The sequence below is a fragment of the Callorhinus ursinus genome, unplaced genomic scaffold (assembly GCF_003265705.2).
Source record: "Callorhinus ursinus isolate GAN/ISIS: 27379988/994484 unplaced genomic scaffold, GSC_fseal_2.0 scaffold23, whole genome shotgun sequence".
Taxonomy (NCBI): Eukaryota; Metazoa; Chordata; class Mammalia; order Carnivora; family Otariidae; genus Callorhinus; species Callorhinus ursinus.
In genome coordinates this window covers 738823-764256 of record NW_027397085.1, presented here as the reverse complement: position 1 = coordinate 764256, position 25434 = coordinate 738823, and the positions used below count along the sequence as shown (strand labels likewise).

The following is a 25434-nucleotide window of genomic DNA, read 5'->3' as shown; positions in this document are numbered from 1 at the left end:
TTTTGTTGAAATGTTTATGAATTAATAACTAATGTTTTCTGTACGATATTTAATTTTATTGCTCTTGTCTTTGAAAGCTCATTTCTGAGTTGTGTTTGTTGTTTCAGATAGCATTTATATTTAGTCAAAAACCTGTTACCGTTTTCATATAGTATACGATCAGGTTTTAGTAATCCCAGCTGAAAGATTTTTTTCACTTTCTTTTACATGGGGGCCCAGCTAACCACGGACAAATGTAGAAGCTGCTGAGAATGACATGTGAAAGTTATACCTTAAGCTTTATTTATTGACACATTTAAAAGCTTTTCTGAATCTCAGTCTATACTTGTCCTTGATGACTTGTGTTGACCTAAGACAGTAACTTCATTGGTAATTTCTTTGAGCCTGACTTTGAAGAAAGGTTATAATATCTTTTAGGAAAAATGAACATATATATTTGGAAGAAACATTAATTTTAGTATTTTATACTATAGGTAAATATTTTGTACAGTTTTGAACAGATACAACTTTTATTTATAGTGAGAAAGAGATATCTTCTACAATTACTTTAAATTAAAGTAATAGATATTGGAAGGCAGCCTAAACAGGTAGTATTGTAGAGATTGAAACAACTTCAAGAATAATCTATTATATGGATACTTTGTTGGAATAATTTTTTTAAACCAATGATGAGGAAAAATATGCTTCTGAGTGAAACAAAAGCAAGTTCCTGAAGTGCCATTATTCATAGTCACCTTGGTATTACATATATGATTTGAATATTTGATGCCTGATATTCATCAGCCAAGGAGAATTCATATACATTCCGCCCCCCTGAATTATAAGAACATTGAGCCATCTTCTGAAATATTTCTCTAAATTTAAGTAGTAGAAGTCTTATTTCAGCATGTATGTACATTTATTTTGAGTTTTGTCTCATTTGTACTCTATATTCTATATGGTGTCTATTCTAGGATGCAGGAACGTAATTTGATAATGTGAATCCCTAAGTAAATAGCTAGGTAGTGAGAATTCTTTTGTATAGAAACCTGTTAGTGCTCCATTATAGCAGTACTTGAAAGAGAAGAAATGTTTCAATGAATGTAAAAAAGGGAAAGGAGCAGGTATATAGAATTTTATATTTTTTTATATTTTTCACATAATCATGAATTTTTTTGGTATAGGAATGTTTCTATATGAATATCATTTGGATGAAAGAACTTCATAAATATGATAAAATTTCATTTGAGCATTGTTATAAAGAAATTTCTTTTTGCTACCTAAGAAATGTAGTTATATGTAGGATGATAACCTACTATTAGTTCTAGGATTGTGTTGATCTGCCTAACTGATTCTCTAGATCATAAGGTCGGCAAAACTTTTTCTATAAGGGCCAAATAGTAAATATTTTAGACATGTGGGCTGTGTGGGGTCTCTGTTAGATATTCTTTTTTCTTTTCTCTCTTTTTGAAACAATGCTTAAAACATGTAAAAATTATTTTATCTTACTGCCTCTGCAAAACAGTTCAGAGACAGTATTTGGCTTATAGGCCATAGTTTGCCAGTCCTGCAAATCAATAAAATTTAATTGTTCAAGTGTTATTTAAAATTTTATATTAACCACTTTACTGGCCACTTCTTTCAAATCTTTTATACACTTGGATGCTTTTATTTTATTTTAAAAGATTTGATTTATTTATTTGACAGAGACACAGCGAGAGAGGGAACACAAGCAAGGGGAGTGAGAGAGGGGGAAGCAGGCTTCCCGCAGAGCGGGGAGCCCAATGCGGGGCTCGATCCCAGGACTCTGGGATCATAACCTGAGCTGAAGGCAAACGCTTAACGACTGAGCTACCCAGCGCCTCTAAACTTGGATGCTCTTAAAAAGGTTTTTATGGAAAATATCAAATATATACAAAAATAGAATATAGTATCATAAATCCTATTACTGAGCTTTAAAAACCACCAACATAACTACCAATTTTATTTCATCTATACCTCTCTTCCTCATTTGTTTGAAGTACATGAAAGGTATCATATCATTATATTCACAAATATTTCAGTATTTTTTGTTATCTTTTTAATCCTTTTGCCTATGCCATACTTCCTTGTTTACTGTAGCTGTTAAGTAAGTCTTGAAGTCTGATAAGGCAAATCCTCCAACTTTTTTTTTTTTTTTTAAAGATTTTATTTATTTGACAGAGAGAGAGACAGGAGAGAAGGAACACAAGTAGGGGAGAGGGAGAAGCAGGCTTCCCGCTGAGCGTGGAGCCCGATGTGGGGCTCAATCCCAGGACCTGAGCTGAAGGCAGCCGCTTAAGCAACTGAACCACCCAGGCGCCCCTCCTCCAACTTTTTTCTTCCTTTTTTTTTTTTTGGCTATTCTTGGTCTTTTGCCTTTCAAATAAAATTTAAAGTTACTTTCTCAACTTCTAGAAACAAACATGCTGGGTATTTTATTTTGTTTTGATTGCATTGACTGTGTAGATTAATTTCAGGAGCATTAACATCTTAACAGTAGTTACCTGATCCACGAACATGGTATAGCTCTCCATTTATTTAGGTTTTTAATTTCTCACATCCGTACTTAGTAATTTTAAGTGTACAAGTTTTATATATCTTTTTGTAAACATACTTCTAAATACTGTTTTTTGCTGCCTTTGATAAGTTTTTAAAATGTAGATTTCCAATTCTTTTTTGTTAGTACTAGTATAGATACTTTATAGTCACTTATCTTTTTGGAAAATTAAAACATAAGAGAAAAAGCCTTGGCCTGATATATTATGTTAAAATTTCCAATAGTTTTGTGGACATGTCTTTCTGGTGTGCTTTATTATCTGTAGGAGTGTTACTCTATTCTCAGTTTTCTTATAAAAACTTTGTACGAAGGGCACCTGAGTGGCTCAGAGGTTGGGCATCTGCCTTGGGCTCAGGTCATGATCTGAGAGTCCTGGGATCAAGCCTCACGTTGGGCTCCCGGCTCAGCAGGGAGTCTGCTTCTCCTTCCTCTGCCCCTCCCCCTGCTCATGCTCTCTCTCTCTCTGTCTCAAATGAATAAATAAAATCTTTAAAAAACAAAACAAGACAAAAAACCAAAAAACTTTGTATGAAAATTGACCAGAGTCCTTTTTAGGCATTATTTCTTCAAATGTTTTTTCTGTCCTCTCATTCTCACCTCCCTGAGATTCCAAAATTTGCATTTAACAAATACAAATACAAGTGAGATGCCTTTTCCTATACTACTTTTAAATTAGAATGGTTGGGCAGACTAGCTTTCTGAGATTTATGGCTTTAGGAATCCTCTTTTGTAGTTATGTAGTATTCAGAAATATACTCTCTGACACTTTTTCTTTCCTTATAGCTAGACTTGGATTTTTCAGCATTTTGGGTCAGATAATCTTTACTGTGAGGGATCATCCAATTCATTGTAGAATATTTAGTGGCATCCTGGCCTCTAACTACTGGATGCCAATGACCACCCTATGGCACCCCTCTTGCCCCCAGTTATGATAACTAAAAATGTTGCCAGACATTGTCAGGTGTCCCCTGGGAGTCAGAATCATTTTAGTTCTAGACCATGTTTTCTTTGCCCCTTTTGGCTCTCTACTGTTTAGTTTAGATTTCTCCTCCTGGCAGTTTCTGCTTGTGTGTTGCTTTGTCTTAGAAGGGAGCTTTCACTTTGTTTTGAGATTTCTGATCTTTCTGTGATCCTCTGCATTTACCTGTAAACTCTTGCATGTAGCCTGTGAAACTTTCCCCCAGTTTTGGTTGCTGTTCCACTCTGAATTGGATTCCTCAATTTGAGGAAGGGGGAAGGAAGTACTACCTATAGGCAATTTGATTTCTGGATGGTCTGGCTTCAGGACTGTCCAAAATCTTTTTCCTTTTTTTCTTCTTAACGTTTCTGGTACCACGTGGGTCTTGCTGCTATTGGTGTTTGGTCCCGATTGCTCATATTTTGGGGTTCATGAGTGATATGTGGTCATTTGTTTTGTATTTGTTAGCCCTGTTTTATTTTATTTTGGTTTGGTTTTATATGTTTTATTCTGGTTGCTCTTATGTTTTTTTGGAGGGAGGGTTATTAAAAACTATTAAAATACTAATGTTAAGTATATTAATATTGTTATCAAAGGGATATTAAAAAATGATATCTCTTTCATTGTCTAATTGCCCAGACTGCCTCTGCCTTCTTAAAATGTGTATTCTAAACATGACAAAAGAAAATGTTTTATTTTTTTGTCCATCTATTTAAAAATTCTTTTTCTTTTTTTAATTAAAAAATTTTTAATGAAGTACAGTTGACATAATAATATATTAGTTTTAGGTGTACAACAGTGATTTGACAATTATATGTGTTAGGAAATGCTCACCACATTAAATGTAATTATTCTGTCACAGCAGTATAAAGTTATTACAGTATTATTGACTATGTTTCCTATGCCCTATCTTTCAACCCTGTAACATAGTTATTTTGTAACAAAGTTTGTATCTCTTAATCCCCTTTACCTATTTTGCCTATTCCTCCATGCCCTCCTTTTGACAGCCACCAGTTTGTTCTCTGTATGTATGAGTCTGTTTCTGTTTTTGTTTTGTTTATTTGCCTGTTTTAAGAAAACATTTTAAATGATGGGTGAGACTAGTGCCTCATGGCACATGGGCCCTGAGGAAGGCCTAGAGAGGGAGAGGTTGAAAATGCAAGAGGGATATGGAAAAACTCATGGAAGTATTTGTGCCCTGGAACACAAGTATTGGTAGAGGGATTAACTTTGAACAGGGGAGGAGAACAGTTTGTTTGACAGAAGAGATAAAGAGATGGAATTCATTCAGGTATGTTAGTTTGCAGAACTTTGCAGTTAGGAAGCTGAGGAGTCTGCTATTTTCAATTTTCTTAGTAAACTTTATGTAAAGTTATTTGCTGCAGAGAATGAGGTAAGTATAGGGGACTTGAGGAAAGTAGTAGAGGTTTTAGAACAATGATGGTGAAAAGTGAGAGCAAAATCTAACCAGAGGCTTGGAAGCCTGAATGATGCTAAGGACCAACCTTAGGCTAGACTTTATAAAGTTGAAAGATGCCAGTTTTGTGATTTAAAATTTTTTTTTTCAGTTTCATGTTCTGATGTAAGAACTTAGAAGGTGGTTGTTTGTATAGTGAGATTTTTCAGGACCAGTGTTAGGTTGATCAAGACAAGGCGATAATGTTAAGGCATGATAAAGACAAGGGGATAATGTTAAGGCATGATAAAAGAGAGTGGTTCAAGGGATGCACTTTGTGGTATAGACTGGATAGGGAAAGAAATTATACCACTCAGGTGCTAATGAGCTGGGAAGAAAGGGAGGATTCAGTGGAATTCAGGTCTGTGTGGTTCTGGAACACATATGAGGGGAGTAAGAAAGTAAGAACTGGACAGGAGATTGAAGCCAAGATAGTATATTGGAATTTAAAATTTCAGAGGTCTCTTCTCTTTTATTGTAAAGACCATGTTATGGCTGTGGGAGTGTAATGTTGATGAAAAATATTGAAGTAAGAGAAGTTTGGAAATGGTGGGAGTATGTTGTGATATGTATGTAGCCTGTTGTAGATGAAGAAATTACCTGTGATGATGGTAAGAGTTGGGTTGGAGGGGAAAGTGTAAGCCAGATAGGTAGATGAACAAGGAGATCTATCTATAGATGGCAGCAAGAAGACAGGGTTCAAGCCAGTATTGTAAAAATGGGGAAGGAGGGCGGTTTGCATCAGTAAAGACGACCAGGGTTTGTTTTTTTTAAAGTTTGTTAATATTTGTTATTGGTGGTATGAATATTGGGTTGGGCAAACTTCTTTTTTAAAGGGACAGATAGTAAATATTTTAGACTTTGCCACTCATATGTTTCTGTTGCATATCCTTACTTGTTTGTTTTTATAACCCTTTAAAAATGTAAAAACCATTCTTAGCTCATGTGCCTTCCAGAAACAGGCAGCAAGTGAAAATTGTAGTTTGCTGTCCCATGGTTTATACTCATTAAGAATTTTCTGTGACCAACTGTACTTTTCTGTGACTTATCAATGACACTATACTTTGGGAAAGTTAATAACTATTTTAGTTATTAAGTAACTATTGAGTAACAGTAGTTTTGGAAAATGTTAAGGAGAATAAATATTCATTTTTAAAATACTGTTGTATTTAAAATACTGTGTAAAACAACACTTCTTAGTATGGTAATTACTTTTACATTTCTGAACAAAATTTTTACTTTTTTTGCGGTGGATTCAAGTTGAGTCAGCAGATACTGGAGTTATTTGAAGCATGTCAGCAGCAAGTAAGTGATTTAAAGAAGAAAGAACTGTGTCGAACACAGCTGCAGAGAGAAATTCAGCTGTTATTTCCACGTATGTTTCCCCATTTTGCATGCCCTTTGTATATACATTCCTACTTTAAGTATTAAATAATACCTTATAATTTCATTCTGTTTCTCTAGAAAGCAGACTTTTTTTGGTTGGGTCCTCTTTAAATGGATTTGGTACCCGGAGCAGTGATGGTGATTTATGCCTAGTTGTTAAAGAAGAACCAGTAAGTAATGAAATATTTATTGCAAGTGTTCTTCTCATGTTAAGTCATTTAAGAAATTTCATATAAAAATTGTTGAAGAGGGGTGCCTTGGGTAGCTCAGCTGGTTAAGCATCTGACTCTTGATCTCAGCTCTTGATCTTAGGGTCGTGAGTTTGAGCCCCACTTTGGGCTCCATGCTGGGTGTGGAGCCTACTTAAAAAAAAAAAACCGTTGAAGGAGAAAATTTGTTTTGTTTTAATTAGTTCTTTGGATTCTCTCTTCATAGTAATTCAAGGAAAGTCAGGAAATGCTTTTTCTTTTAAGGCATGTGCACATGCACAAATACACATAACAGGGATTTTTAGCATTTATTTTTAAGTTGTTAAAGTAAGATGGCTTCACTGTGTTTGCTCTGCCTCTATTTTGAAATGTCATTGGATTGGATATGTTGCCAGGATGCAACAAGAAGAGTATGTGTCAGTATTATTTTGATGTATTTCCTTTCCGTTTGAATTATCAGTGATTCTATTTTTAATCTTTTTTTTCCCCTTTAGAACTGCTATGGGGTTTGGAGTTCTTACTTTGGGAATACAAAAACGGATTTCACTGACTTTTTAAAAAGGACTATTGTGATTGAATATATTTTTCTGTGATATTTTGGGTTTCTTTTTATTTAGCAACCAAATTTTGTTATTTAGTTTTATGTTTGTTTGAATTTCCTGTTAACTGATACTCTTGTGTGTCCTTAATACCACAGCAATTGGTGTTCTTTAAGCTAACTTGAAGCAATCTCTTTAATATGCTGAGGTCTCTTCTGAATTACCGAAGATTAATTTCACTATAGTTTTAATATGCTTTATTACATTCCACCTCTTTAAAAATACAAAAAATATCTACTGAATCATAATATATATTTTTATTATTTCATTAACAAAATTCGCTTCTAGTTACTGCAAATCAGAAAGAGATTTATTCCAGGAAAGAAACTGACATGTTTCTAGGCTTTGAAATCATGTAAAGGAAAAACTTTGAAAAAAAACCTCAGAAATAATAAACATGGTGAAGAATACTAGACTTTTAATTAAATCTTTCTCTCAGAATTAGAGTTAAACTCTACCCAGCCACATCCTACTAATCCTCTCTTGTTCATATGTTTGAATCATGTCAGAACTTACAGTGAGACACCATAGATTTGAACCTTATCCTTAAGAAGCTTACAGTCTGTTACAGAAAGTTAAAATTCTGTTCTTTTTTTTTTTTATTTGAAGATTTTATGAGAGAGAGAGAGAGAGAGAGAGAGAGAGAGAGAGAGACAGCAGGAGCAGGGGGGACCGGAGCAGGGGGGAGAGGTAGAGGTGTAGAGGGAGAAGAAGAAGGAGAAGCAAACTCTCCGCTGAACGGGGAGCCTGGTGCAGGACTCAGTCCCTGGCATCATGACCTGAGCTGAAGGCAGATGCTTAACTGGCCGAGCCACCCAGGCGCCCTCTGTTTGTTTTTCCGGGAGAAGATTGCTTTACGTACATTTATACTAAATTTAAATGACGTATAAGACTGTTTTAATATTTTTTAAATTTTGCCTTAAGTTTATAATTAGGAATTGATTTAGGAATGTTGATGTGAAAGATGTTTTCTATAATGTAATTTAATGTATACTGAAAAATAACTCCAAAGAAAAGTTTACTTTGTATGGTTTCTCTTTGATGAGAAACATTAAGAAAATAAAACACTAAATTTAGAAAGGTAATGAAAAAACACTTTATTTTTAACTTTTCAGTGTTTTTTTCAGGTAAATCAGAAGACTGAAGCACGGCATATACTCACCTTAGTCCATAAACACTTCTGTACTAGACTTTGTAAGTTTCATATGCCTCAAGTTCATCTGTCATCTGACGTAACTATTTAATATGTCTCTCACTTTATTTTCTGGTAAGAGTTGTTTATCTGGTTAGGATAGGTATAATATGGATCCTTTTTTCCAAATGAATTCTTTTTAACTCTTGATTAGAAAGATAACAATTCTTTGAGTTTACTTAGACAATAATCCCACTGCATGCACTGGGAATTCAAATATATATAAGCTTCAGTTCTTTTTCTCAGTAGACTGTTAGGGAAGCCAAAGCATGAATATGAATAGCTGTAGTGCAAAGTATCTGTGAAAAGCCAAAAGGGTGGTACAGATAGTATTCATGTGGGGAAGTGAGAATTTCATCTGTTTTGCAATGACGTGCAGTTTATGACATCACATTTTAAAAATAGAATCACTGAACATGAAGCCCATAAATGAATTACTCCAACAAAAAGCAAAATTATTGACTTAGGCCATTTTATTGTAAGATTTTATTCTTGAATAAGTGAGCTAACTGGATTTTAATCCACATGTTAAGCCATCTCAAATTATTTTAAGTTTCCACAATACTGTGGACAGTTTAAGTCCCTCTGTGTGATGTTGGAAAGAGCTGGGTCCATATATGGACAGACACTCCTATGTGTCAGGCTTTGACCTGGAAAATACAAAGTCAAGTGACAAGTTATTGCCCTGGATGAGTTATATCTATTGTTGGAGAGAAATAAATGAAGTGATTTATTTTAGTGGACTTAAGTTTTCACATTTGTGAAGTAAAGGAGTAATTCATACCTTAAATGGATTTTCCATAGCTGTTATTAGAATAATCAAATATTAAAAACGAAGGGACGTTAGAAATCATCTAATTCAAAAGTGTTTTTGGTTATTTTTCATAGTTAAGGAGAATGATGATCAGTGGGTTTAGTAATTAGCCTGAGGAGTATAGTTTGTTTATTGCTCTCAGAACCTGTACCTGGAACTTGAGACTTTTAACTCTTAATCTTATTTTTCATTGAACCTCATTGAATTCCTGCACACAAATTCTATTTGAAGCCTGACGTATTTTATGATTTTGGTGGTAAAAGCATTATAACAGGAAAAATTATCATTTTTAAGTCTGGTATTATGCTTTTCTTTAGTTACAGCATTAGGAAATTTTTCCTTTGGGAGAAGTTTGCAGTTTCCTTTTTTTATATATTCCTGTATTTTCCTAGTTTTCTATAATGGACATGTATTATTTTCAAAAACAGTTTTTAAAGTCTGATGGAATAAAAATATGAGTACAGTATCCTTCTACTTAGAGATCATACTTATTTAAATGTATCACTGCCCCATGTATCATGTGTAGGCCTTTCCACATTAAAGACTCTTTATAAATAGGATTTTTATGGCTGCCATAATATTTTGCCTTGTGCTATACTAGAATTTAGCTATCCCCTTGCTGCCAGCCTAGATATTTTTCATGTGTATAATGCTGTGATGAATTTCTTTATGAATATTACTAGATATTAGACGACATTTCTGAATTTTAATATAAATTCCTCTAAATGGTATTGGAAGTTTCAGTGTTAGAAGAATGTAATAATGTCCTTCCTTTGCTTTCTTATCCAAGACTGTTTTCTTAAATTGTTTTAGTTTAGTAAAATACTATTTTTTAAAAATGTGTATTGGAACACTATGAATTTGAGAAATATTTACAGGTATTCACATTATCTTTTATCCTTCAGCTGGCTACATTGAGAGACCTCAGCTGATTCGAGCAAAAGTGCCAATTGTGAAGTTCAGGGATAAAGTCAGGTAAGTAATTATTGAATCTTCCTTTTTCAGTTGCTTTAGATCATTTTTAGATGTACTTTTGATGTAGGTAATTAAGGAATGTATACTACAGTGTAATTGCTTATCCTCATCAGTTTTTAGAACTGCTTGATTTGGTCTTTGAGATGATTTTTTGGAATAGGCTGAGCAGTTTTTTATGCTTAACTGTACTTATTTATTCTGCTTGACATTTCGAGTGTTTGAAACTATCCATATTAAAAAATATGTATATATATTTACATTTCACATTTTTAAATGATCTCTTGCCTTTTGGAAATGTAATCACTCTTCAGAACATTGATGAAATTTATGTGTATTTCGAAATTTGATGTGTATTTATATCAAGGGGGTTGTTATAAATGTAATTACATCTGTTGGTACACTCTACCAGCCTGGGTTCTGAAATTGTTATGGGCATGGGGATTGGAATCTTTTATATAATATCTGAATATGAAATGTAAATTAGGTGTTGACTGTTTCGTTGGATAAACAAGATTTGTTGTTTTCTAAAGAATAGATAGGATTGTGATAAATTAGATTTTCTAGTCCAGTTTTATAAAAGTAATACTGAAATTGTTTATATAAATATAAGTGCAAATATATACATACTTGATCCTCATTATTCATGGATTCTTTACGAATTTGCCTACTTGATGAAATTTATTTTGTAACCCTCCAAATTAATATTAGCTGCATTTTCATGGTTATTTGTAGACATGTGCAGAGTGGACAAAATTCTGAGTCACTACATGTACAGGTTCCTAACTGAAGTTAAACAATAACAGTCTGCCTTCTTGTTTCACCTCTTATACTGTAAGCGATTATTCTTTTCATTGTCCAGTTAGTGCCATGTTTTTTACATTTTGGTGTTTTTTATGAGTGCCTTTGCTATTTAAAATGGCCCCCTGGCATAGTGCTGAGTTACTGTCTATTGTTTCTTTGTATAAAGCTCTGATGTGCCCTATGGAGGAAATACATGTATTAGATATGCTTTGTTCAGACATGAGTTATAGTGCACTTGGCCGTGAGTTCATTGTCAGTGAACAAGTTGTCTTTAAATGGAAACACATAAAAAAGTTAGGTTTTGATCGATTGATGAAAATGTTTTGACTGAAGGTTTGTGGAAACCTAATCCTTTGTTTTTCCTAGCAGCTCTGGTTTTGTATTCACTAACTCAGTATTTACAGTGATGTTATAGAACATAACTACTGCAAATAATTAGAATTGACTGAATATATATATTTTAAACAAATCCTTGGATATATACCTGGCTCACACCTTCCTCTCCATTCATCCAAGTATCCATCCAATCTATAAATATTTATTGAATTTTTACCAAATACTTTATAGGGAGATAAACTAAACATAAATAAAATTATTAGCTTATTATAATCATTTTAAAAAATATATGGTTGTAGTTGTCATTATGTAAAAATTTTATTCCTTTATTTTTTTTGTAGTTTTTTAAATTTTTTAATTAAAAAATTTTTTTTTTAAGTAGGCTCCACACCCAATGTGAAGCCCAGTGTGGGGCTTGAACTCAGAACCCTAAGATGAGCTGAGATGGAGAGTCAGATGCTTAGCCTACTGAACAAACCAGGCCTTCTCTCTTTTTTTTTTAAGTTTTAAATTTTAATTCCAGTATTGTTAACGTATAGTTAATTAGTTTTAAGTGTACAATATAGTGATTCAACAATTCTGTGCATTACTCAGTGTTCATCATAATAAGTGTACTCTTTAATCCCATCACGTATTTCACCCATTCCCCCTATCCCCCTCGCCTCTGGTAACCATCTGTTCTCTACAGACAAGAATCTGTGTCCTGGTTTGTCTCTCTCATTTGTTTTTCCTTTGCTCATTTGTTTGTTTTTTTATTCCACATGAGTGAAATTATATGGTATTTGTCTTTGTCTTTTTCTGAGAGACTTAGTTCACTTAGTAGTATTATGAATATCTTGTAGCTCCATCCATGTTGTTGCAAATGGTAAGATTTTTTTTATGGCCAAGTGATATTCCTCTGTGTGTGTGTGTGTGTGTGTGTGTGTGTGTGTGTGTGTGTGTGTGTGTACACATACATACATATAGATGCGAGATAATATATATATCCATTCATCTTTTGATGGAAATTTGGGTTGCTTCCAAACTTGGCTATTGTAAATAATGCTGCAGTTAATATCAGGGTGCATATATCTTTCAGATTAGTGTTTTTGTATTCTTGGGGTAAATACCTAGTAATGTGATGACTGGATTATGGGGTAGTCCTATTTTTAATTTTTTGAGAAACTTCCATACTGTTTTCCACAGTGGCTGCTTCAGTTTGCATTCCTGCCAACAGGGCACAAGGGTTCTTTTTTCTCCACCTCCTTGCCAACACTTACTGTTTCTTGTGTTTTGTTTATTTTAGCCATTCTGACAAGTGTGAGGTAATATCTCATTGTGGTTTTGATTTGCGTTTCCCTGATGATGAGTGATGTTGAGCATCTTTTCACATGTCTGTTGGCCATCTGTATGTCTTTGGAGAAATGTCTGTTCATATCTTCTGCCCATTTTTTTTAAATTGGATTTTGTTTTTTGGGTGTTGAGTTGTATAAGTTTGTCATTTGTAAATATCTTCCCCCATTTAGTAGATTGTTTTAGTTTTGTTGATTGTTTCCTCACTGCTCAGAAGCTTTTTATTTTGATGTAGTGTATTTTTGCCTTTATTTATCTTGTCTCAGGAGACACATATAGAAAAATGTTGCTATGGCTGATGTGGGAGAAATTACTGCCTATGCTCTCTTCTAGGATTTTTGTGGTTTCAGGTATCACATTTAGATCTTTAATCCATTTTGAGTTTGTGTGTATTGTGTAAGAAGGTGGTCCAGTTTCATTCTTTTGCATGTAGCTGTTCAGTTTTCCCAACACCATTTATTGAAGAGACTGTCTTTGTTTCATTGCATATTCTTGCCTCTTTTGTTGAAGATTAATTGACCACAGAATTGTGGGTTTGTTTTTGGGCTGTCTGTCCTGTTCCATTGATCTGTGTGTCTATTTTCTGGCAGTACCAGACTGTTCTGGTATCTGCAGCTTTGCAGTATAACTTGAAATCTGGAATTGTGGTACCTCTCGCTTTGTTTTTCTTTTCAAGACTGTTTTGGCTATTTGGGGTCTTTTGTAGTTTCATACAAATTTTAGGATTATTTGTTCTAGTTGTGTGAAAAATGTTGGTATTTTGATAGGGATTTCATTAGATCTTTAGATAGATTGCTTTGGGTAGTCTGGACATTTTAATAATATTTGTTCTTTCAGTCCATGGGCATGGAATAGCTTTCGATTTATTTGTATTATCTTCAGTTTCTTTCATCAGTGTTTTATAGTTTTTAGAGTGTAAGTCTTTTGCCTCCTTGGTTAAGTTTATTCCTAGGTATTTTATTCTTTTTGGTGCAATTGTAAGTGGGATTGTATCTTAATTTCTCTTTCTCTTGCTTCCTTATTAATGTATAGACATGCAATGGATTTCTGTACATTGATTTTGTATCCTGCAACCTTACTGAATTCATTTATCAGTTATTGTAGTTTTTGATGGAGTCTTTAGGGTTTTCTGTATATAGTATGTCATCTGCGAATAGTGAAAGTTTTACTACTTTATCAGTTTGGTTGCCTTTTATTCCTTTTTCATGTCTGATTGCTGTGGCTGTGACTTCTAATACTCTGTCGAATAAAAATGGTGAGAGTGGGCATCCTGGTCTTGGTCTTAGGGGGAAGGCTTTCAGTTTTTCACTGCTGAGTACGATGTTAGCTGTGGGTTTTTCAATATATGGCCTTTATTATGGTAAGGTATGTCCTCACCACCCCACCTACTTTGTTGAGGGTTTGTATTATAATGGATGTTGTACTTTGTCATGTGCTTTTGCTGCATCTATGGTTTTTAGTCTTTCCCTTATGGATGTGATGTGTCACATTTATTGATTTGCAGATATTGAGCACCACCCTTGCATTCCAGGAATAAATTCCACTTGATTGTCATAAATGACTTTTTTAGTGTATTGTTGGATTTGGCTTTGTAATATTTTGTTGAGGATTTTTACATCTATATTCATCAGAGATATTGGCCTGTAGTTCTATTTTTCTGTAGTATTTTTATCTGGTTTTGGTATCAAGGTAATGGCAGGACTTATAGAATGAATTTGGAAGTTTTCCTTTTCTTCTATTTTTTTGGAGTAGCTTGAGAAGAATACATATTAACTCTTCTTCAAATGTTTGGTGGAATTCGCCTGTGAAGACTTCTAGTCCTGGACTTTTATTTGTTTGGAGTTTTTTGATAACTAATTTAATTTCATTGCTGGTAATCAGTCTGTTCAAATTTTCTATTTCTTCCTGATTCAGTTTTGGGAGGTTATATGTTTCTGGGGAATTTATCCATTTCTTTTAGATTGTCAAATTTGTTGGCATATAATTTTTCATAATCTCTTATAATCCCTCGTATTTCTGTGCTGTTGTTATTTCTCCTTTTTCATTTGTGATTTTGTTTGAGCCCTCTTTTTTTTTGACGAGTCTGGCTGAAGGTTTATCAGTTTTGTTGATCTTTTCAAGGAACCAGGGCCTGGTTTCACTGATCTGTTCTATTGGTTTTTTTTTTGGTGTGAGTTTTTATTTCATTTATTTCTGCTCTAATCTTTATTATTTTCTTCCTTCTACTGATTCTGGGTTTTTGTTCTTCTTTTTCTAGCTTGTTTGGGTGTAAGTTTAGGTTATTTATTTGAGATTTTTATTACTTCTTGAGGTAGGCCTATATTGCTATAAACTTCCCCCTTAGAAGCACTTTTGCTGCTTTACAAAGATTTTTGGTCATTGTGTTTTCATTTTCATTTGTCTCCATGTATTTTTTGATTTCCTCTGATTTTTTTGGTTGACCCATTCATTGTTTGGTAGCATGTTATTTAATCTTCATGTATTTGTGCTCTTTCCAGTGTTTTTTCTTTTGGTTGACTTCTAGTTTCATAGCGTTGTGGTCAGAAAAGATGCATGGAATGACTTCGATCTTTTTTAATTCGTTGAGACTTGTTTTGTTGCCTAATATGTGATCTGTTCTGGAGACTGTTCCGTGTACACTTGAAAAGAATGTGTATTCTGCTGTTTTAAGATGGAATGTTCTGAATGTATCTGGTAAATCCATCTGGTCCAATGTGTCATTCAGAGTCACTGTTTCCTTGTTTATTTTCTGTTTGGATAATCTGTCCATTGATGTAAGTGGGGTTTTAAAGTCCCCCACTATTACTGTATTACTGTCAATTATTTCCTTTATGTTTGTTTTTAACTGCTTTAAGTATTTGGGTGCTCCTTAGTTGGGTGCATTTCTTTTTCTGTTTAAGATTATTATACAAACTTTTTTCATCGTTAAGTGTTTTATAAACACCATTTTATATTTTCTATACAGACTTTAAAAAAAAGAAAGTCTACTTCTAACACCCAAAGTTAAGTGATGTGAACATTTTGGTGTAAAACTTTCAGTCCCTCTTCTATGCATATGAATGCATAAGTTTTTAAAATTAAAATTGAGATTTTACTTTTTTATTTAATCATACATCATGAATATTTGCTTATATCATTGATTATTTTCTGGCTTCATTTTTAATAGCTTTACAGTAATATATCATGAGTGAATATATTGTGATTAACTTACTTATTCCCCTGTTAGAATAAGCATTTTGTACATAAACTTTTTTCCTATATATAAGATTACTTTAGTATTTCCAGAAGTAGAATTTGAAGCAAGTACTGTGGATATTTTTAAAGCTCTGAAGTCATATTTTTGGAAAAGTTTTTAATTGCAAACTGGTTTCCGTCTGTTTTTTCCTCTTTATCGAGTTATACTGGTTTCAGTGTTAGCCTTTCACAGATGCAATTGAAGAATGTATCTCCATTGTTTCTATAAATTCCCAAAGGCAAATATATATATGATATCTGACATGTTAATACTACTATCTGTTTTTAATAATATGCATGGTTGATTGAAAGATTATAGTATTTCATTTCCCAAAACAAGAAAATCTGAATTGGTAAATTTCAATTTTTATAATTAAAAGTTCATAGAAAGGACTTTTGTTAAGTTTTTATTTTAGGCAGTCTTTTCATAGAAAACTCCGTGTGCAGAGGAAGTTGGGCCTCATAATGTAATTTTCATTAATCTTTCCTTTTATTTTGGATTTAGCCTTTCTTTGTAGATCCTATCATTATTGCCCTATTTTCTAAATTGTGAATTGCATGATATCTTTGTTTTCAAAGAAGTAACCCTTCTGTTATGTGTTTGACTGTTCTTCCCAGGTATCAGTAGCTAAATTTGGTATGATATTATAATTTATATCTTATTTATGTCTTATCCTTTTTGGGGGGAATATAATGTATAGACTTCTTCTATTTTTTTCACCTGTACTTTATTTGGCATTTTATTTCTGTTGTTTTATTTTTTAATTTAATTAATTAATTTATTTTTTAAAAGATTTTTAAAATTTATTTGACAGAAACAGCGAGAGAGGGAACACAAGCAGGGGGAGTGAGGGAGGGAGAAGCAGGCTTCCTGCTGAGCAGGGAGCCCGATGCAGGGCTCAATCCCAGGACTTTGGGATCACAACCTGAGCTGAAGGCAGATGCTTAACGACTGAGCCACCCAGGCGCCCCTATTTCTGTTGTTTTAAAGCAAATGACACTTTAATTCCAAATTAATTGAGACTATATAACTCAGTGGGATAACTTGGCCAGAAATGTTTTTGGTCACATAATTTTGTTTATCTGGACAGGACTGCAAAATTTTAAAATTTGTTTTATTAGGGATAATTGGAGACTTAATGTAGTACATTGTGGATCTCGCAACTGTAATCCTGTTTTATATTTTTAATATACACTAAATCATATGTACTGAGTATGTATTCTTATTTCTTTAGTGCCTTATTTTAAAGTATTTGGCCTTTGGGCTCATGCTATTTTTGCATCATAGGGTAGATGAATATTAATTTAGTTACTAGGGAGTTTGTTTCAAAACACTTGAGCTAATGTTTCAGAACACTTGAGCTAAAATGTATTTCTCTCTTTTTCATAGTTGTGTGGAATTCGACTTGAATGTAAACAATATTGTTGGAATAAGAAACACATTCCTTCTCAGAACTTATGCATACCGTAAGTTTTTTGTTTCCAAATAATAATCAGCCTTCTCTATCCTTCATTCTTTATTCCTTTTTAAAGATGTAATAAATACTGACATCTGTTTAAATATGTTTATATATAGTGTCTTTTATTACATGTATAATATTTTGTTACACTAAAATTATATACTACTGGAGTTACAGGTCAATAAAACACATTTTAGTAATTAATAATTTTTAAAAGGTGACTAAGATACCTTTTTAAAGCAAGACACATTTATGGTGAACACAATGTTTAATAAATAGGGAGGCAGTGCTCTTTTTGTTGTAGTTGGGAAATGTTATAAGCTTTCAAAGACACCATAATATTTCCTTACCATTTTTAAGTTTTAATTTCACTTTCAGTTGAAAATCGAGTTCGTCCGTTAGTACTGGTGATTAAGAAGTGGGCGAGTCACCATGAGATAAATGATGCCAGTCGTGGTACTTTAAGCAGCTATAGTCTTGTATTGATGGTTTTGCACTATTTACAAAGTAAGTATTTTGGGTTTTCCCCAATTTTTAAAATGAAAACACAGTTAAACTTCATTATGATGTCTTCTCTGTTGCCTCTGTCTTCAAATAGCATTGTTTTAAAAAGTTCTTTCTAAGGCCTAGAAAACCATGTTTCCTAATTCGTTGCTTTGAACAATGTTTTAGAAATATTATTCCCTGGGGGTGCCTGGGTGGCTCAGTCAGTTAAGCGTCTGACTCTTGATTTCGGCTCAGGTCGTGATCTCAGGGTTGTGAGATCAAGCCTAACGTCAAGCTGAAGCACTTTTTGGAAAGTACTTATGGCTCAAGCTTAAGGTTCTCGCTCTCCTTCTGCCCACTGCATCCACCCTCCCCCCCAAAAAGAACAAATGTTATTCCCTGGAAAACATTATAAGGGAAGTTTCACTGTGTTTTTTGACAGTTTTTCAGTATTAACTTTTGTATTCAAAGAACTTTTTACCTCTGTATTGTTGACCCATTATGTTGAGGCACATGCATGTTCAGAAGGTCTATAAAAATAAGCTCAAGCACCATTCATTGTGTTTTTTTATTTTTCACTCGAGACAGGATTTTCTTTTTGGTCAAAGAAGTTTTATTCCTTGTGAGCTGGCATGGAGATGTGGGTGAAAGACTTGATGTTAATGTAATAGAAGAACCTTTATCAGGATGTCTAGGGTCTGATTTGTTCTGGGTTAATGATATTTCTATAGTTTAGAAAGCAATGTTGTGATATTTATGTTCATACCCTTTGACTCAGTGTTATTCAGCAATTGCATTTCTAGAAATTTATCCCAAGGTAATATCAGGGATGCAGGTACGGATTTATATATAAGGCTGATTTTCATGGTGTTTATTGAAATAACAGAAGGTTAGAAATAATCTTAAGTTTTTAAGAATGGGGTATGATTGAATTAATTATAATGTTAGCCACTAAAAATGATGCTTTTAGGATATTTAATGATATAAGAAAATACCCATGATACACTCTCATATACAACGTGATGCCAATTTTATTTTAAAAATAGCATCTGTATTAGAGTTTGTATATATATTCATATGTATATAAACATTGAAAAGTTATGTACCAAAAATTTATCAGAGTTATTTAGGTTTAGTCAGATGTACTTTTTAAGTCGCAACTGAAACTAAAAAATGAATAGACACTAATTGGGATTTAAAAATTAGATTTGACTACAGCATTTAACATGTCTGAACATCCATAATATGTCTCCTTTCCTTCCATTTTTATGGGTTACATAAGAAATTTTAATTTGATTGCCCTCTTTAGAAAAATGTACATTAGGGATGCCTGGGTGGCCCAGTCTGTTAGGCGTTGGACTCTTGATTTCAGCTCAGGTCATGATCTCAGGGTCGTGGGATTGAACCCTGAGTCAGGCTCTATGCTTGGCAGGGAGTCTGCTTGAGATTTTCTCCCTCTTCCCCTTCTCTCTCTCTCTCTCTCTCTCTTTCTCTCTCTCAAATAAATAAATCATGGGGGAAAAAAGAAAAATGCTTTAATCACAGATTCCCCAAGGTGGTTTGGCAAGCAAGTTGAAAGTTCTGATGTTGGTATTTTACCAGTGTTAAGAAATCATGCTAAAATTTTGCTTAGATTTTATTAAATACATTTTATTTTTGACAAAGTAGTCCCATTTACTGAGATGGTTTATAATTAATAGCACTCTCATCAACTGTTTATGGGTCTTTGTTAAAGGACCTCACCTATGCAGAGCTGAAGTATAACTGAATTATTTGGCAAATTTAAGCTGCCCCTCACTAGAAGAAATTAGACTGAAATTAGCTGCATTTTTTTTTATCATACAGGATTTTGCAAGATGTACTGAGTAGTTCCAGTCTGCCATAGTGAAGTAGTGTTTGTGATTTTGGCCAAATTATTCTACCTTTCTGGTCCTAATATTCTTATCTGTAACAGGAATAGTTGGATTGGGTGGACCTTTAAGTTTCGTTTAACTTCATAAATGCTTTTAATATCTTTTTTGCCATGAATAGAGAAAGGGAGCAGTCTTCTGTATGTAGAAAGGTTGAAAAAAATTAAAGCATTTCCTAGGATGAATTTCAACAGTCTAATAGACTACATATGCTTGAAAGGTGACTGATGAAAGTATGAGGGGTAAAAACCCAATGAGAAGAGTTTTTAATGGCAATCTAAGATTAATAATTAATATAAAGGGAAAAGTATCAACTGGTAAGAAATAATGATACGAATGAATATTCATAGAATATTTACCATGTTACCAGGTACGGAACTATCTCATGCATTTAAAAATTATTCGTGAATTTTCAAAATTGTTGCTTAGTTGTTGAAGATTTGCACTTTATTTTTTCGTTGAATTTTTGATGAATCAGAATGGAATGTTTATATGTATAACTTTGCGGGAGCTTGACCATAAAGCTCTCATCTGGAATGTAAGCAAAATAAAATCTTGACAGAGTAGTTATTCTGAAAGCGTTATCAATTGACCAGATACTGCAGTACCAAGTTTTGTTTTATTTTGCTTTTGAGAGAGAAATTTAGAAGATTGAAGTCCAGAATTTTGAAGTAAAAATAGATGTTACAGCCAGATTCTTCCTGAATGTGTGTTGCTTTGAGTAAAATAAACATTTGAAAAACTACTGAAGTCTTTGAGGTTACTATGAAGATAGTGTTAATAAATAACTGCCACAATACACCAGTTGCTCTTAATGTGTTGGCCTTGAAAAATAAAAGAACCAGTTTTTTTTTTTTTTTTTTTACTGGCACAATGAGTTTATTCAAGATTAGCAGAGGAATTGCAGTTCAGTACAAGCAAACTGGTGACCCAACCATTGGCAAGTCCAGAGAATGGAGGCCAGGGACTTGCCTTTAGAGGAAGGGGACGAAGCTGGAGGGGGCTGTTTTCGCTGAATTCTCATTGGCTGGGCTGTTGCTGGGCAAGGAAAATTATTTCTTCATCCTGCTGGGGTGTGTGAAGTAAACTTATTCCTATTTAGGGAATGCAAGGTACACTGTATTCCCTTTCAGGGTTTCCTCACACCGCTATAAGTGAGGTTTCTTTTATTTCTTTCCACAAGTGACTTGTGTTTTGAAATCTATAAGGTTGTCTGGCAAGGGATTTACTGAATGGTATCCCTGCCCCCCCCCCAAATCTCCAAATTGCTTTTAGTTCTGTTTACTTATTTTTTATATTATTTATTTAGAGACAGAGAGAGGGTGCATCTGAGAGAGTGAGTGGGGGAGGGGCAGAGGGATTGGGAGAAAGAATCTAAAGCAGGCTTCACACTCGGTGTGGAGCCCCATGTGGTGCTTGATCCCATGACCTTGAGATCATGACCTGAGCTGAAATCCAAGAGTCGGTGCTTAACTGATTGAGCCACCCAGGGGTCCCTCAAATTGCTTAGTTCTAAAGGTGTTTTGTCTATTGAAAGACCCTAACCCAGTGGTTAGTATTTGTTTTTCTCTTCTAGCATTCTGGTTATGATTCCAGAATGAGATAAAATTTTTTTCTAATTCTCTATAACCTTTTCTTTATTATTTTTTAAATTATAATTTTACTAGGAGTATTCAGTGAGAAAGGAATTCAGGTGTTTAATTAAGTAAACTAATTTCTAGTAAGATTTTCTAGTTTGACTTCTGTATTATAGCAAAAATTATTAGGAAGTCATTAAAAATGTTTAAAGACTTTTAGAATTAAAGTAACTGGGGCTTGAGTTTATTTGTAGGATCTTCTAGAATTTTGAGCATTTGAATGCCTCTAGGAAAAAATATTTTTACTTCCTAAGAGTGGTTGATTCCGGTAAGTAATAAGTTTTCCCCGTCAGTCACACGCTGTGAACATTCCAGGGTATCATGGAATTTTATTTTATTCCAATTTCAACTTGAGAATGAAGCATGATACAGAAGAGAAATTTAAATACTATGAAATAGGAATTTATATGTTTATAATCATAGTTGGAGATTATGTAACTTGGTGATAATGGTTGATTATATGTATATTAATATATTCCAGAAGTCATTTAAAAAGGTTTGTGCTAAATTGCAAATTAAAGGTAACAATGGTTACTGAATTTACTTAATTATATACAATGTCTTTCTAATTCTTAAAAACATAGTTTATAATATAGTATTATATTTGGTCTTTAATCTTAAAGAAATCTTGAAAACATACTACTTGTATCTTACCATACTCAACACATTGTATTTTACAGTTTTTTAAATTGTGAATATTAAGCACTTTGCCTTTCATGTTATTCCCTTTATACTATAATGACGTGAAATTACTGTTAATGCATTTAATGAGGTTGGATTTCGGTAAAGCTATTGGAGAATGAAGAATGACAATTAAAAAGAAAGTAACATATGAAGATAATAATTCCCTTATGTGAAATTTTTATTTTTTATAGCAAATTGGTATAAATATCCTGATTTATATTTCTGAACTTTGCTGAGGCCTTCTTTTTAAAAATTTGTGAAGTTGAAGATTTTTTTTTCAGTTTTTCTCCCCAATAGATCTATTTCCTGAAACTATCTAAATTTTGGTATTATTATTTGAATAAATTAAAAATAAAGGGACAATTATGATACAGCTGTTGTTCTTTCATGATACAGTATCATTGGACTGTATTTAAAAATTTTCTTTTTGTTAGCTACATTCATCTTAACAATGTTCATTCAATATCTGTAGAACAATCCTTGTCTTGCTTATTTTATGTGTGTGTCTGATGTTGGACCAAATGATGTGTGTCCATTGATGGCCTATTTTTCTAAAACCATGTAAGGAACATTGGTTTACGTAGAAATATACATAGTTTATTAACAAACCTTAAGTTATCAACTTAGATATATTTGGAATTTAAATTTTTAGGGATCAGAATTAATTCACAAAATATATGGAAACTGTTGAATTTAAGCAGAAACCCTTATGCCTGGGGTGTAGCTGACAAATTATTGCTTTGTAAAATGAATAACGTGAATCACGGAAGCTTTAAACTTTTTTTTTTTATAGCCCTACCTGAACCCATCCTTCCATCCATCCAAAAAATTTACCCAGTAAGTGTTTCTTATGAATTATTATAATACATATTATAACAAGTATATGTGGAACTATTATATGCAGTATTAATGTGAATATAAAAGGTGTAATAGTTGCCTTCTAAGTATATGATAACATTTTCTATATAGGCTGAGGAGTTTGCCACTAGCACATTAAAAATATTTCGTATACTTTTTTGGAAGACTGTGATATTTTATTTAGTTATTGGCAGACAGTCTGGTCATTTATGTAAATGGTAGAATTTTTCACATAATGCTCATGATTATCACTAATAGTAATTAAATATAGGCTCGGTTAGGCTCTTTCTAGTTTTCTTCATGCTATTTTCAAATACAGTTTTATAGCATTTCTTTAGTTAGTGACTAAGAAGTTTTTAACCCAATGTATGTATACTTTGAAAGCAGAGGAAAAAATTAAGAAGTTGAACAATTGGATAATCATTTTATCTTTCATTTGATTTTACCAAGTAATCCACCAAGAGTAGTAACATCAGTACACTCTTTGTGTGCTTAATATTAAGATTCCTGAAGTTAATTGGAAACATTAAAGAAGTAAAATGTGCTCACTAGAAAAAGTTTGATATGTACTCAGTTTGAGTTTAGAAAAACCTAGGTAATATACATATTCACAATCTTTTATACTGTTGTTTCTTTTCTAGTTTTTTTGTGTTCTTTTTTCCAGAATTCTCTTTCCTTGTTTTATAGTCCTACTGTTTCTGTTTTCCTCCATAGTCATCCTTATTCCTGGTTTTATTTGGAAATAGTATTTAAGCTGTTTAGAATGTTTAACCTTCTGAAACCGTATAATTTTGACCTGTTAGTTTTATAAACTTACAAAAAGAGCTGTTTTCTAAACTTACTAAAGAGTCAAATTGGAAAATGTAATATCTAGCTTGAGTGATCAATTTTCAAAGGACATACTTATTCTCTGTATCATACAAAATATAAATCTACTATGTGCAATCTAAATTAAATTTAACTTAATCTTTGATAATTGAGAAGAACTGATGATCTTGTTTTTGAACATGGGTTATTATTGTAATGCATACATGCCAGGTGCTGGATAATGAAAGGTTCACTGTAATAGAATTTTGCTGTAGCGGGGGCTTCCCAGTTTGTGGTGGGTCATCTGGTAAAGACATCTGTAAGAATCTTTTGGAGTCTGGATATCTTATCCTCCTCATTTTGAAAACTAATTTCTGCTATTATGAAGAACTATTACAATGAATTTCAGTTATTGCTAGGGATCAGTATTTATGCTGTCATAGACATAATGAAAATGAAAGCATCAGAAGGTGTAGAAATAAAAGTAACTTGAACTTTTGGCCTTATCCTTGAATGGTTTTCTCCCTGCAATAAAGTATTGTTTCTTTAGCTTATACTGAAAGGTCAAAGATGGTGACTGGGTGTTACTATTTCATTTTTTTGTCTCAGTTTTTTTGTTAAGACCTAGGTTTCAGTATAGAAGGAACTATGTATATTTTTCAGCATACAAAGCATCTAATAGTTAAACTTATCCTTTAAAGAATCTATTATTGTGTATGGAACAGACGCTTTTACAGAAATCTCACTTAAAACCCTTGCTGCATGAACTCTTTTTACTAATACAAAATATTAATGAAATCTCAGCTTAATGCACTGTGCTGGAGAACAGAACAGACGTATTGCTTTTATTATAGGATACCCAGGTTCTTACTGGTATATTCTAGTTTGAGGAGCCTCATTTTACTTCTCTTTCATGTTTCTCATTATCTAGCTTTCCCCATGATAAGAGTCCTGACTTCTCTTCACATACACCATCTCTCACCCTATACTCTCCACCCCTATTTTACTAATAATCTTATTTCTATACCTGTAACAGGGAAATAGATTTAATATTAGTCCGGCGCAAAACCTTAAAAAATACTAATAGGAAGACTTGCTAGATTTAAGAATATCTTAATTTGCTTTCAGATGTGGTTACATTATCATAAATATTTAAAGTACATTATTTTTACTATGAGATTGATGCTTATGTGGGTAAGGACTTACTATCCACTCTACAGGATTTTAAATTTTATATGAAACCTGTAAGCTGATTGATCAGTAGAGCACTTTTCTCAGTGGTCCATCTAATGGAACAAACAGATCAGCTTATTTCTTACTACTAATAACTGTCACTTATTTAGTATCTATTTTATGTCAGCACTCTATAAATATTATATGCATTATCCTTAATCCTAAACAAATAAACTTGTATTGTCCTTAATTCACAGCTGAAGAAACTAAGTCTTAGTTTAAGGAAGGTTACATTATTAATTCAAGCTGTATAGTCACAAATTATGGATCCAGAAACTGATATTTTTAAAGACAAAATGATAGTACTATTCACTAATAGAGTTTCTGTTGCTTATTACATTTTATGTATATCTGATTGTTCCTATACAGATATACCTTTCTTTAAGAACAACATGTATGACAAAATTTCAACTTGTATAAATAAGTTTGAGAATGACTTAAAACTTTATAGTAACAAAAAAAACCTTTGTTATTTTACAAGGGAACAAGGTTCTTTTAAATTTTGAGCTT

The 25434-nt window shown here is 33.0% G+C and overlaps 1 protein-coding gene across 4 annotated transcripts in view; it reads left to right on the top strand.

Annotated features, from left to right (window-relative positions):
* TENT2 (terminal nucleotidyltransferase 2) overlaps window positions 1-25434 on the top strand; it is a 71550-nt gene that overhangs the window by 24868 nt on the left and 21248 nt on the right. For 3 of the 4 annotated variants that reach the window (XM_073905279.1, XM_025892667.2, XM_025892666.2), the window contains 7 exons: window positions 6232-6346; window positions 6436-6527; window positions 8281-8359; window positions 10077-10146; window positions 17240-17316; window positions 17688-17816; window positions 22820-22863. In XM_073905279.1, coding sequence (XP_073761380.1) covers window positions 6232-6346; window positions 6436-6527; window positions 8281-8359; window positions 10077-10146; window positions 17240-17316; window positions 17688-17816; window positions 22820-22863 — 606 coding nt within the window. The remainder of the gene's footprint in view (window positions 1-6231; window positions 6347-6435; window positions 6528-8280; window positions 8360-10076; window positions 10147-17239; window positions 17317-17687; window positions 17817-22819; window positions 22864-25434) is intronic. The other variant, XM_025892669.2, reaches the window with a different exon arrangement.